The sequence below is a fragment of the Artibeus jamaicensis genome, unplaced genomic scaffold (assembly GCF_021234435.1).
Source record: "Artibeus jamaicensis isolate MK-2021 breed Jamaican fruit bat unplaced genomic scaffold, CSHL_Jam_final contig_1832, whole genome shotgun sequence".
Taxonomy (NCBI): domain Eukaryota; kingdom Metazoa; phylum Chordata; class Mammalia; order Chiroptera; family Phyllostomidae; genus Artibeus; species Artibeus jamaicensis.
In genome coordinates, this window is record NW_026521362.1 from 1318804 (window position 1) to 1332012 (window position 13209).

Consider the following 13209-nt stretch of genomic DNA (forward strand, 5'->3'; position numbering starts at 1 on the left):
TCATAGAAATTGAACCTTGAGAAATGAAGGAAGGGAATTGTTAATGTTTACTCTTCCAGAGGAATTTTTCCTCATTGAATACATTTTGAAAATAGACAAATTAGTCATTTACCAAAACATATCAAGATGACAAATTACTAACACAGTGGTTCAAAAAGAAAAATTGAGTGGTACAAAAGTATGGTAAATGATAGCATATAACTTCATATGTACATTTATTTATAAATACGTAACTGTACTATTTTACCTATATATTACAGACATTTGAACTATATATAAAAAGATATTTATACGGGATTTGATAAAAAACAGATCTAGTAGGAATTCTAACATGTTCCTGCACCCACTGGACGGTCCTGTGCACCCCCTGGGGCTCACACACCGAGTGTTAGGGGTCACCACACCCTTATAAGAACTGCAGTAAGAAGCAAGTGGCCAAAACTGCATAACGGCGCTGCTATTTAGTTTGTAAATCCAGATCATTCTGTTACTTATTCAAACTATTTCTATTCCTCTAAAGAAATTAATGTGTCTGTTTTATTTAAAGTAGATAATACCCAATTGGTTCAAAAACGGTGTTTGCATAGGAAAGTAAATGAGGATTAAAGGCACCATCTTTAGATTCTACTTATGTTCCAGGTCCTCAATGGAAAAACAAAACTGAAAAAACATAAGACAAAAAAGTATCACCTTTCTGTTACTGGGTAATTGATTTTTCTAAGCCTTCAAAATAGATAAAATCAACACCTTGAAAGCCTTGTCTTTAACCCAGGTTTTCTTTCATTAAAATGTACCATTGCAGGTGCACGCCTGGAGTAGTAACACTGTGTTCCTAACAAAAGAGTCTGCACGCCACAATGTGCCTTTTGCCAGAGGCATCGCTCCCCAAAGCACACAGCTAACTGCATCTCCTGCTGTACCTGTAACAATTTAATTGTATAAGTCAGCCTAGTCAAGCATCTCTCCAGCTCATGACTGGGAGACATGAAATTCATTGTCATTATTGTCCCTGTCATTTTGGATCATTATATCCTGCTGCAGAATTTTCCTCACTCCAGTGCATTTTTACCTCCAGGAGCCAGGGATTATAGCTGAGGTTGGGGGGGAGGGCAGGACCATGAACTACATTTACCTCAGGGGAGCCAGAGATTAAATTGGCCTTGCTCTCTCCCAAGCTGAATTCATCTATTTGTATGCTGTGAGTTTTAGGTTGAAATAATAATGAATATTCTAGTGAAACTTGGGCTCTAATTCCCCCTTTGAAATATGGATATAACCAACTTTTATTTACATTAGGAAAACTAATGTAATTTCTTGTAGGTTGCAATTTTCCTATGTGCGTAAGGAATACTTAAGGGCATGATCAGGTAGGAAATAACATACATCTCTCTCTGTCAATGCCTTGAGAAGAAACGAATTTAAAGCTGTAATACTGTTCTCCATTTTTATCTTAGGGAAGCTTAATGGGAGCGTTGAATGGTTTTAAATATTTAATCATTTTAAATTGTATCTCATTTCTTGTACACAAGATTGGATTACTGGAGTCCAAGTAGAATGGCACCAAAGATCTACTCTGGGAACAGGAAGATAGAAATAAACTTGACAGAGGAAGATAAAATAAAGTCCTAAGGAGACTGGCTTTCTCTCCACAGTTGATTCACATACTCTCATAGCCTGACAAGTCGCCCAAGCCTGTCATGCCTTAAACACTTCTTGCTGACTGACTCAGGAGAGCAGGACCAGTCACATACTCTGCCCGGTCCACCCCCTCATCAGTGGTAATGGCCCTGGCCAGGGGTCAGCTGATGGCTCTCTGGTAGGAGAACACAAGGAGCAAACAGAAAACATTGGGACATGTCTCAGTGAGTAGACCCATGAGCTGACTACACCTTTTCTCCAACATAATATAAGAAGAAAATATAACCTCGTATGTCACTTCCTATTCCAACTTTTCATTTCATATGGATTTTACTAAGCAAGTTGACAATAACGTTGTCTGCACTGGAAAAAATGTAGTTATTCCTCTATATGTGTGAGTTTGTTTTCAGCAGTTAACAACAAAATCTGACAACAGATCATAACTAGGCCAAGCACAGGAGAGCCACTATAATTACTGTATTTAAAAGTACATGGAATTTATTTTATTACCTTTATGGACTTTTGTGGAAAAATAGATTTTTCCTTAATCACATGCAATGGCCATCACTATTTATATAGAATGAAATGTTTTCATAAGTAATTAAGAAAAAATGTTGACCTTTGTACATTTTGTACTTCAAAGGGAACACGTTTCAACTAACTCTAACACCTTGGTATTGAAGGAACCTTCCAGATTGTCTCAGCCTCTAGTCCAAGTGAATAATAATGATTTCTAGTCTGTTACTATATATTTTCACACAATTACATTTCACTTTTCATTGGGGCTAAAGTAACTAATACAATTCTTATAGGAGTTTTTAGTTCATAAAATGTCTTGTAGCATTTTTTGTTTTTTATTTAATTGTTATTCAAGTACAGTTTGGTCTTTTATTCCCAACCAAACCCACCCCCTCTCGTAGCATTTGAAAGTTCTTTTAATTGTGCACGCCATATTTTTAACATAGTCAAGGTTCTCCCAAAATGAGAGCTATAAAAATTAATTCTGTGCACTTTAAAATAATTTCATGTTATGTGAGTTTCACCTCAGTTAGTTATTTTTTTAAGCAAAACAAAGTTATTTAAAGAAGCTCAAATGCATATTTAAATCAGCTGGGCAGCTGTCACTACCTTCTTATAATGGTTATTTATGAATACATTTTTTTCTTACTAAGAAAGGTTTATATTACAAATTACTTGTTTGCAAAGTAACTGCTCAGGAAGTTGTATTTTGCTCTCTAAAACACTCTGGTAACAGGATGGTGATGCACATTACTTTTTGGTCAAGGAGTAAGGCATCCCTTCCCTTCTCTGAGTACACATCTACTGCATTTAATTTCTTTAACTATATGCTCCTTTTTGCATCCTATTTCCATGTTGACATTTAATTTGCTTACCACACCATTAGGTAAAACAGGAGTTCTATCTGTGAACACAGTTGGAAAACCACAGAACTATATTCTGGCTCATATTCTTGTTCTACCTTAATTCAAGAATTCATAGTTGGGCCTGTGTCATTTCTGAACAAGGATTAAAAGAAAATTATTACTAGAATATAATTATTTTTACCCTGTCTATTCAAGACTCAAGTCTTTTACTATATATTTTCAAATGTCAATTTGAAATTATTTTAAATAATAGTCTTTAAGGTTTTCAATAATCTTTGCTAAACTTATAATTTTCCAACCTATAACAGCTATAAAAGTCAATTCTAAATTAAACACTCGATTCCCTTGATTCTAATAGGGTGGTGTTTCTTTTGCATATGTGACATCAATCTCCCTTTGTTTTTTATGTAGAATCAATAAGAATTACAATTCATAACAAGAGCAAGCCAACATAAGACAGGATGCCACAAAATCAGATGTGATATCCACTAATAATCCTCTTGAGAGTCAGATATGCACAAGCTACAAAAGCAGCAAAAACAGTGATGATCTGATGCATCACACACTAAGCGAAAACAACCAAGCATTTGAGAGGGTCTGTGCGGGAAGGATTAGCAGTAAGAGGCAAAGGGCACAACACTTCCATGTCAGAATGGGCAGGATGCCATTTGCAGAATGACTTCTTACTCCTCCTGGACCAAACCCTCTTTAATATAATCACCCAATAAACTACAATGGAGTAGCATTAAGGCTCTGATGCTGAGAAAGCAAATTCACAGTTAAGGTTGTCCTTTAACATGTAGGCTCAATCAAGGGCTCCAAAAATGCAGTTAAGTGCCCCCCTGTGGTGTTCAGATGCTGACAGGCATTGTCAACTGTGAATTTTCTAGCTTTTAGTGTTTGCCTAAGGCCCTTAACATGGCCCTAATACTGTTGCTCCCAGGGAATTTTCTTGAATTGGTACCTGTTGCTCCCTCTGCATGTGCACATTTTGCATGACAACATGAAAGCCTAACAGACAGCTGAATTGATTCAGATACCTAACACTGGGAAAACAATGTGGCGATGGTCCTGGGGATATCCCATAATATGAAGTAATATAAATATTAAAGTCTCCTGAAAAAAGAAACAAATTTTGTTCACGCTAGAAGTTTAGATCCATAACAAAAACTCATATAACGGAGATTTAAAAAAACTCACTGAGATACAGAACCTAAGCTGTCCCTTGTGCCTCAAAATATCTAAGACTTTTTTTGTACCTGCGTCCAGCTATTTCCTTATGAATATCCTTGGACTATTTTCTAACTCTACACACCCTTTAAAAATATAGTAAAATTTCACGAATGGCTTTTCCTGCTTTACTTAATGTTGTATTGTAGTCCATCTGAAGATTTATTAAGAGGTTAGTTCCTTCAAATAAAAGTATAAAAGATTATATTGTTCACACACAAAATGAACACTGAACACATGGGAAATGGATACTAGATAATGTCCCTGGTGAGGAAATATGTAACAACATGAAAATAAGCAATAAAATCTGAGGGTTTGGTTTGACAAATGCTATGTTTGTTTACCTTCATCATAAATTACATGTTCAAGAACTATGTCCTGTGCAAAAATACAAACATTATCAATATCAGCCCAAGGGACCTTTTTCTCTAGGCTTATAATCCCTTGAAAATAGAGGTTTCATCTAGAAAACTTAAAAGATCTCAGTTCCTTTCCACATTATAATATAGTCACAAGGCAAGGAGTCACTTGCAAACACACAATGAATTAAAAGACATGACAGTGGGGTCCAAATTCTTAATAAGGGAAAATGGATCAAACCAACCATGAGATACAAAGCAGAAATCAAAGAGGAAAAGAAATATGCAAAATTAAACAATAGGAAAAGAAAAACGTTATATGGAGTTTTTTAACTACTATTAGAGTAAATGGAGAGTGGGTATGTTGTGTCTATTTGTGTGTTGTGTAGGATTAGCATTAAAATTTAAGAATGAAACACTATCTCATTAAAAATATATTATAAGGGCCCTGGCTGGTGTGGCTCAGTGGACTGAGCACCAGCCTGCAAACCAGAGGGTCATAGATTTGATTCCCAGTCAGGGCACATGCCTGGATTGTAGGCCTGGTCCCTGATAGGGGACACACGAGAGGCAACCATACACTGATGTTTCTCTCCCTCTCTTTCTCTCTCCCTTCCCCTTGCTCTAAAAATAAATAAATAAAATATTTTTAAAAAAATATATTATAAGGGTCATGAGAGACAGTGAAGTATCTTGTACAAAAAAATCACATACCATCATAGTAGACAATTGCTCCTACCAGCTTGTCCTTCTGCAGCATTGGGAAATGCTCAAGGGCTCTCGATTTGCTGAGGACATAACTGCCTTTCAGGCAGTTACTTCCTGCTACCAGATCATATAGCTTGATTCCTACCCAGTAGTAAGGTAACTGCCACCACCTATAGCATAAATAGGAGAAAAGGTTTCTTTAGAAACAGTGTATAATATTATAGAATATCGCTTTAAGTTATTAGATACTTCTCGTTTAAGAAAAGCAAAATATGTCTGGAAGTGCACTGCAAAAGAAACAGAACTGCATTGCTGTTTTTGACACCAGCCTCACTGCATTATGCAAGTGAATGAATCAGAGAGCCTTTAAATGAATCAGTCACCTGATTCAGCCTTTAAATGAATCACTAAGACAATGGTCCTTGAGCTGGTGGCATATTAGAATTCTGTAGGAAGCATCAAAAAAAAAAAAAAAAATCGAGCAAACAAACAATCCAAAGAGGGTGCCTAGGTGACTCTAATGAATACCTAGGGCAGAGAATCACTGGCTTAAGATATCCTAAGCAATCTATGACAAATATAGACAATTATAAAATCTGTCTCTAGCCACCGCCCCTAAACTCATGGCTAACAAAGTTACATACTCCACTTTTTCGTATTACCTGTATTCTAATTTAAGGCAACTTCCTGGATAGCTCCAACAATAGAAGGAAAATGGGGTTTTAAATTTACAATCTGAGACCTCTAAACAAAGTTCAGTTTGGGTTAATTCACACATTTAAAATGCTGCAGGTTTGGAGCTGGTACGTGTTAGGCTCAGATTTTGTACCAGAAGCCTTCTGGGCTCTGCATTTTAGTGTTCAAATGGGCCCCTATGTTCCTCAAAGCACATGCAGCTGCTCTTCTATATACCATCAGAAACTGGGGTGAGACACTGCTCATTATAAATACAGAACACAACCCCCTCTGCCTCCAAGGTGTATCCCTTAGAAGTGGGTCAGTAGAAAGTAATTCGGGAAAAGCCACCCTTTTAAATACAACAAAGGAAAATATTTGAGAGTAATTAAAGATTAGGACTAATTAAGACTACATTAAGAAATACAAGTTGAGGGAGTATTTCCATTAAAACTGTGTTGTTCTATTGACCTCAGACAGGCAAATGTATACAGATGATACCCACATACTTACTTGTAAATTGGAAGCATTATAGGCAACGGAGCTGATAAATGGGGAGCAATTTCTAGTAGGTTGGCGCGCTCATGAAGGGCTTCTTTTACCATCTTATACTGAAAAGCAAAACAGAGAAAATTAGTTTGGCAGTAACAGATCATAATATTTTCAAATGGCAAATAGACACCCTGCCAACTGACTGATACACAGAAACCTCTCTACCTCTGAGCGAGGACAGCTCCCTTCTAATCAAATTTCTAATAATACATCATGCTGTCAACTTGAAAGATTTTTTAGAAACCTTAACTGTATTTGCATAGGAGAAAAACATGCTGTCAGAGTTCCCAGGTGTAAGATATTTTCCTGACTTGAGTTACAAGATTATTATAACAATTTATCTTGCATTCTCTGTATTGTCACTTTTCTCGGTCCCTATATTTTCCCATGTAAGAGATAACAGATTGTTCAAATTCATGCTAAGCACTCCCTTCTTTGCTTCCACTAATCCAGGAAGAGATGATACTTAGGAGTTGCACAGTATTTTATAGATTATAAAAAAGCTTATCTCTTAATTCCTCTGGTCCTTATTATGCCTCTCTGAAGAACCAGCATTGCTAGCATGATACCATTTTACAAAGGAGAAAACTGAGGCTCACGAAAATTGAATAAGTAAGCTGGAACACATTCCAAGTCAGCTGGTTCTAAACCTTATGCTCTTTTCCTTACAGCCATCATGATGTCAAAGAGACACCCAAGAAAAGGGGACAGATTCACAAGTGACAATGTCAAGTTAGTGCTGCTATGTTTTTCACGTATGAAAGGCAGATACGGGAGTTCAGCTGATTTTTTTTTCCCTACCCCTCTGGGAAATGTCATCTTCCACACTGTCTTGGCAGTTTTCAAATGGTGGCAGACTGGACACAATAAAGTGTGACACAAGAAAGGCATGACTCAGATCACTGCCTTGAGAATATGTCACTGACAAGATTAACATGTGATTGCAGTTTCGGTTAAGAGGATTAATTTAATACTCTACCCCCCCCCCATTACAATGCAGCTCCCCGAAACCGCTTGGGAAGTAGCAATTTGGTGATTGGTGAAAAAAAGAAAGGAAGGGAGGGAGGGAAGGAGGGAGGATGGATCACAATTGTCAGAAGGCAACACATCCAAAAGTAATTTTGTAAATCTGCTACTCTGACATGCCTGTGAAGGAGACGCCTCTGATTATCCATAAGCATAATACCACAGGAAAGAACCTGCACATCTCTCCTGAAAGATATTCCAGCAGAATGCACTAAATGGGTATTTCCAACAGGAAGAAATGTTAAAAGCCACAGAAAAAAAAAAGAACCCTGATTTAATTGGGTAGAAAAAAGCATAGTCGCAATTTTTGTTTAACAGCCAGCATACACAATTACCTGCTCGATATCCAACTTCATGATAGCCTTCTGAAGGTATCTCACACCACCATGGATCAATTTAGTGCTTCTGCTGCTGGTCCCCGATGAGAAATCATCTCTTTCTACAAGGGCTGTTTTTAGTCCTGTGTAACCAGAAAACCAAATTAACTTCTTAAATTACACAATTTGTATGTAATTCATTAAAGGCACTTCTCCAGGGTAGAGACAATCACAAGAAAAATTACTCTGAACATGGATAAATTTGTATTCAAAGTGCAGTACACTGTCTATATTATAATGAAGAGATTTTAGTCTCTTCCTGGGGGAAAAGTCAAGGCAGAACCAGAAGCATATTAAACTGTGAATGAATCACAACTAGAAAATATTACAGTACAATTTCATGGCAGTAACAAACTCTGGTGCTTTTATAGAGTCCAAGGAGAGCCTGCACCCACCTTTACCCAGGAGAGCTAACTCAGCATTTTTGCGAATCCCTCTGGAGCCCCCATTCATCCCCTCACTACAACTGTCCGCACATGTTCCAGCTCTGTATCTCCAATCTACTCTAACGTGTCATTGATAAATCTACGCGCCCACCTGTGTGCCAGCTCCTACTCCTAGAATGATGTTATAGTGGGTAGAAAAGGGGAAGAGAGAACAAAGATAACACAACAGAAGTAAAAAGAATATTAATCTCTGGTATTGAGGAGTTCCTGGCCTAATTTCGGACATCCTAGCCCAATATTATAGACCTACAAAGAAAAGCCGAAAAAAAAATAACGAACACAGTGCAGGACAAGACAATATTCTTGGTAAAGCTGAGCAAAGAAAGGTCAACTTCGGAAGTCATCCTTCTCCCCATCCCTTTCTTTGAGGGTTGCAGTAAATCCCTCAGAGATGAAATTCTTTTGGTTTTTCTTTTCTTGCAGAGACATCCCAACCTCTCCAGCACTGGGTAGGACCAGCAGTACTCTGAGGCCCATGCACTAGTAAGAGATGAAATTCGAAACTTCAAAAGACCCAGAGCATATATCAACACCCAGCCATGAGGAATTTTCATGGTCTGGCTGGCATCCTCTTGGGGGATGAGAGAATGTCATAGAATCCAATTACAATGAGAATATGTAACTGGAGCAGTTTGGGCTCACAAAGCTCATATAAGAGAACCTGTGCATGTATTCAATTCAGAGCCATTTATTACATTTAATACCAAAGGGTCGTTTTTATAACTTTTAACAGTTTAAATATCGTACCCAAATGTCATCATAAAATCAGGCCAATTCCCTTGACTCAAAAGGACAAAATATTTGGAAACCGTGGAGAAAAGAGTAGAGAACTTTGATTCAAGGGCAAAAACTGCTAATGCTCTAACTAAGGAGCAAAATAACAGAAAATATAAGTATCATAGACCCAGGTCACTCTATTTAAACATTTATGCCAAAGAAAGATCTGTTAAATTCTCCACTATGAAACTCTATCAATGCTTAATAAATCTAGTGCTGGGTATAGGATATAAAAAATACATGTCACTAGTACCTGTTTCTAACAAGAATACTTACTGAGAGCTGAAGCGCCAGGTAAAACGACAGTGTCAGGAATAAACTGCAGGGACAGGTGCCATGTGGCTCCCAGCCTGAGGAGAGGCTTGCGGAGCAGGAGGGTTTCACAGACAGTAAATTAAAAAAGGCAGAGGGCTCCTAACTCACTCTGGATTAAATTCAGGACAAAAACCCACAACTGTGTAGTCAAGATTACATTTGTATTCTCTTAAGAATGAACTGTCTTGGTGAGCCGTTGTGGCACCTTTTCTTAGGAACCCAACACAGAGAGGCCCTCCGGCTCTGAAATCAGCCGTTTTTCTTTAGTTGATGATCAGATGAGGGAGTTGACTTTACCACGGTATTTAAGAGCCAGATTATTTCAAAAATACCTCTTTCAATGGTGGAATCACAGGCATGGCATCAACATGCCTGAAACATGAGAGGCAGAGGCACAAGACTGAGAACAGACAAAGCAGCCTGCAGTCCAGTCCTGGCCCCCGACCTGGGCCTGCCCAAAGGTCTGCTGCAGGCTGTGGGAGGGGACATCTTCATTCCCGTGATCCCCACTTCCTAGTATCTAACTTCCTCCCTTGGTGTGTGGGCTGGGCCTAGTGCCTTGCTTCTAATGAAAGGAACATAGCTAGAATGATGGCAAGACACTTCTGTGATTAGGCTACAAAAAACTGACTTCTTCCTTGTCCCCTTTTGCTTGCTAAGAAGCAAGCTGCCAGGCTGTGAGTCAAGGAACCACGGGAGGCCCCTGGTCAACAAGTCATGAGGAACTGAGTCTCAGTCCAACAACCTGTGAGGAACTGAATCCTGCCAAGAGCCATGTGACTTGCTAGGAAGCACAGCATCCTGTGAGAGGCTTGGAGCCAGAGGCCCAGGCCAGAGCACAGATTCCTGACCCACTGAAACTTTTTACAGTTTAAATATTATACTCAAATGTCATCATAAAATCCGGCCAATTCCCTTGACTCAAAAGGACAAAATATTTGGGAGCCTTTTGCAGGGTAGTTTATTGATGATGCAATGCCCTGTATGAACAAGGCAGATTTTATTATACCTGGGAGTGAGGTCTTCAAGAAAGGCCGAGTCTAAAGACGAGTGTGTGTTCCAAATAGGTGGAGGGGAGGAAAGGAGCTATCACGGGCAATGATCAGCTTAAGCAAGAGAAAGTCAAGTGCTTAAAATAACCCAACTTATGCAGGAGCTCCTTGTCCCTACAGAGGGGCTGGAGTGCAGAGTTCGGGCCATGGTGTAAAGGAGGTCCAGAGGGCGTAATACCCAGACTCCCCTAAGTAATACCCTAAGTAATACCCAGACTCCTCAAAAGGAAAATGCCTCTGAGAACGTACCTATAAGTCATGAATCCTTTTAAGAAGCAAATCCTTTCTTAGAAAGTACAAGACCTGCCCTTGGCTAGTGTGGCTCAGTGGACTGAGTGCCAGCCTTTGAACTGAAAGGTCACTGGTTCTGATTCCCAGGCAGGGCACATGCCTGGGTTATGGGCCAGGTCCCCCAGTTGGAGGTGTGTGAGAGGCAAGTGTTCAATGTATGTCATCAATATTACTCTCCTTTTTTCCCCTCCCTTCCCCTCTCTCTAAAAATAAATAAATAAAAATATTTTAGAAAGCACAAGATCTGACATCAATGCCACGTGAGCATGAACTTGAATACTTTGCTCAATTACAAGGCAGCCATTTGGAAGAGAAAGGGTATGTGTGTTGACTCTTTATCATTATAAAGAAAGAAATAACATTTTTCCAGAGGTTCTCAGATATGGTGCTAAGAAATACTATCGGGTTGCCTATCAGGGGAACCCCAAAATACCTTACACTGAGAAATCAGAGTAATGTTCTAGAAAGATTTATCTGCCGGTAGGCATGGAGGGCAGGCCTGGGTGGAGAGAAGAGACTGAGACAGGAGACCATTTAGGGGACCCATGCCAGACAGCAGGAGCAGGGCAATGACAAGCCCAGCCTTAGAAGGCAGACGATGATACTGGAGAGGAATAAGAAAAGGACATTTTTATGGGCTCGTGTTAGGAGAATAAATTTGTCCCCCCAAACTGATAACATGAGGCAGGAAACTACTCTAAGAATTAGCAAGCCATCTCAGGAGGATATTTCAGGATATTTAAGTGAGAGCTAACACTTTAAAGCCTGAAGACTGCTTTTGCAAGTATTGGACATTTTAAAAAGTTATTCACATGTATGTGTGTGAGAAACCCTAGTGAATACCAACAAAAGTTAAAATGGGCTTCTCTGTCAAACCAGGCTGTTTTCCCTCTTCCATTATTTCCAGTGTCGTATCATCAAGCTATTCATCAGGATTTCCAGAGAGAAATAATAATAATGCCCCTTCCAGACCAAAAAATACAAAAATGTAGTCTTTCAAGTTACAGCTAAATTTGAGACTTCCGCCAAGATGGAGGCGTAGGTAGAAGCACTGACCCTTGTCGCACAACTAAGTTTAAAAACAACAAACTTTGAGCAACAAAAACGCAGCCAAACCACAGAAAATTGAACTATACGAAAGTCTGACAACAATGAACCCTTCAACCAAATCAGTAAGAGGGGTAGAGCTAGCAGCGGAGCAGGGTCAGGCAGGAAAGACCCACCAGACCGACCCAGGCGTGTGAGCCAGCAGCCATGGGTGGATCCCAGGTGTGGAATAGCGGGCGGACCCACTGAGGGCACAAGACAGTGGACCCACTGAGGACTAATCGCGGTCACACATTTGCGCGCAGATAAACCAGTGAAGGAGCTAGCAGTGAGATGGACCACGCAGGCCCCTGTGGCAGGAAGTGGCAGAGGGAGCTGCCATTGCCCCTCTCTGACCCTGCCCCCACATGTAGCATAACAAATCAGTGACCTGGGTGGCCCCACCCTGGTAAACAACTAAGGCTCTGCTCCTCATACTTAAAGGGCGCAAACAGACCAAATATGGCTCAAGAAGAACCCAGGACCCATAACTCAAAGTGATAAAGAAATAGCCAAACTTTCAGATGCACAGTTCAAAACACTGGTGATCAGGATGCTCACAGAACTGGTTGATTTTAGTCACAAATTAAAGGAACATATGAAGGCTAAACTAATTGAAATGAACGGTAATGCACAGGAAACCAATAGTAATGGAAAGGAAAGTGGGACTCAAAGGAGTGGACCAGAAGGAAGAAAAAAAATGACCAAACAGAAAAGGATGAAGAAACAAGAATTCAAAAAAATGAGGAGGGGTTAGGAACCTTCAGGACATCTTTAAACATTCCAACATCCGAATTATAGGGGTACCAGAAGGGGAAGAGGAACAGCCATGAGTGAAAACTTATTTGAACAAATAATAAAGAAGAACTTCCCCAACTGGCAAAGGAAATAGACTTCCAGGAAATCCAGGAAGCTCAGAGAGTCCCAAAGAAGTTAGAGCCAAGAAGGAACACACCTAGGCACCTCATCATTACATTAGCCAAGATTAAAATGAAGGAGAGAATCCTAGAAGCAGCAAGAGATAAGGGGACAGTCACCTACAAAGGAGTTCCCATCAGACTGTCAGCAGATTTCTCAAAAGAGACCTTACAGGCAAGAAGGGGCTAGAAAGAAGTATTCCAAGTCATGAAATCCAAAGACCTACATCCAAGATTGATCTATCCAGCAAAGATTTCATTTAGAATGGAAGGGCAGATAAAGTGCTTCTCAGATAAGGTCAAGTTCAAGGAGTTCATCATCACCAAGCCCTTATTATATGAAATGTTAAAGGGACTTACCTAAGAAAAAGAAGA

At 39.5% G+C, this 13209-nt stretch overlaps 1 protein-coding gene across 3 annotated transcripts in view; it reads right to left on the reverse strand.

The window, feature by feature from the left end:
• The window catches only part of GPD2 (glycerol-3-phosphate dehydrogenase 2), a 136736-nt gene that overhangs the window by 62183 nt on the left and 61344 nt on the right, over positions 1-13209 (reverse strand). For all 3 annotated transcript variants that reach the window (XM_053671632.1, XM_053671628.1, XM_037138338.2), the window contains exons 4-6: positions 7909-8033; positions 6509-6606; positions 5327-5490 (exon numbers count right to left, since the gene is read on the reverse strand). In XM_053671632.1, the coding sequence (XP_053527607.1) occupies positions 5327-5490; positions 6509-6606; positions 7909-8033 (387 nt within the window). The remainder of the gene's footprint in view (positions 1-5326; positions 5491-6508; positions 6607-7908; positions 8034-13209) is intronic.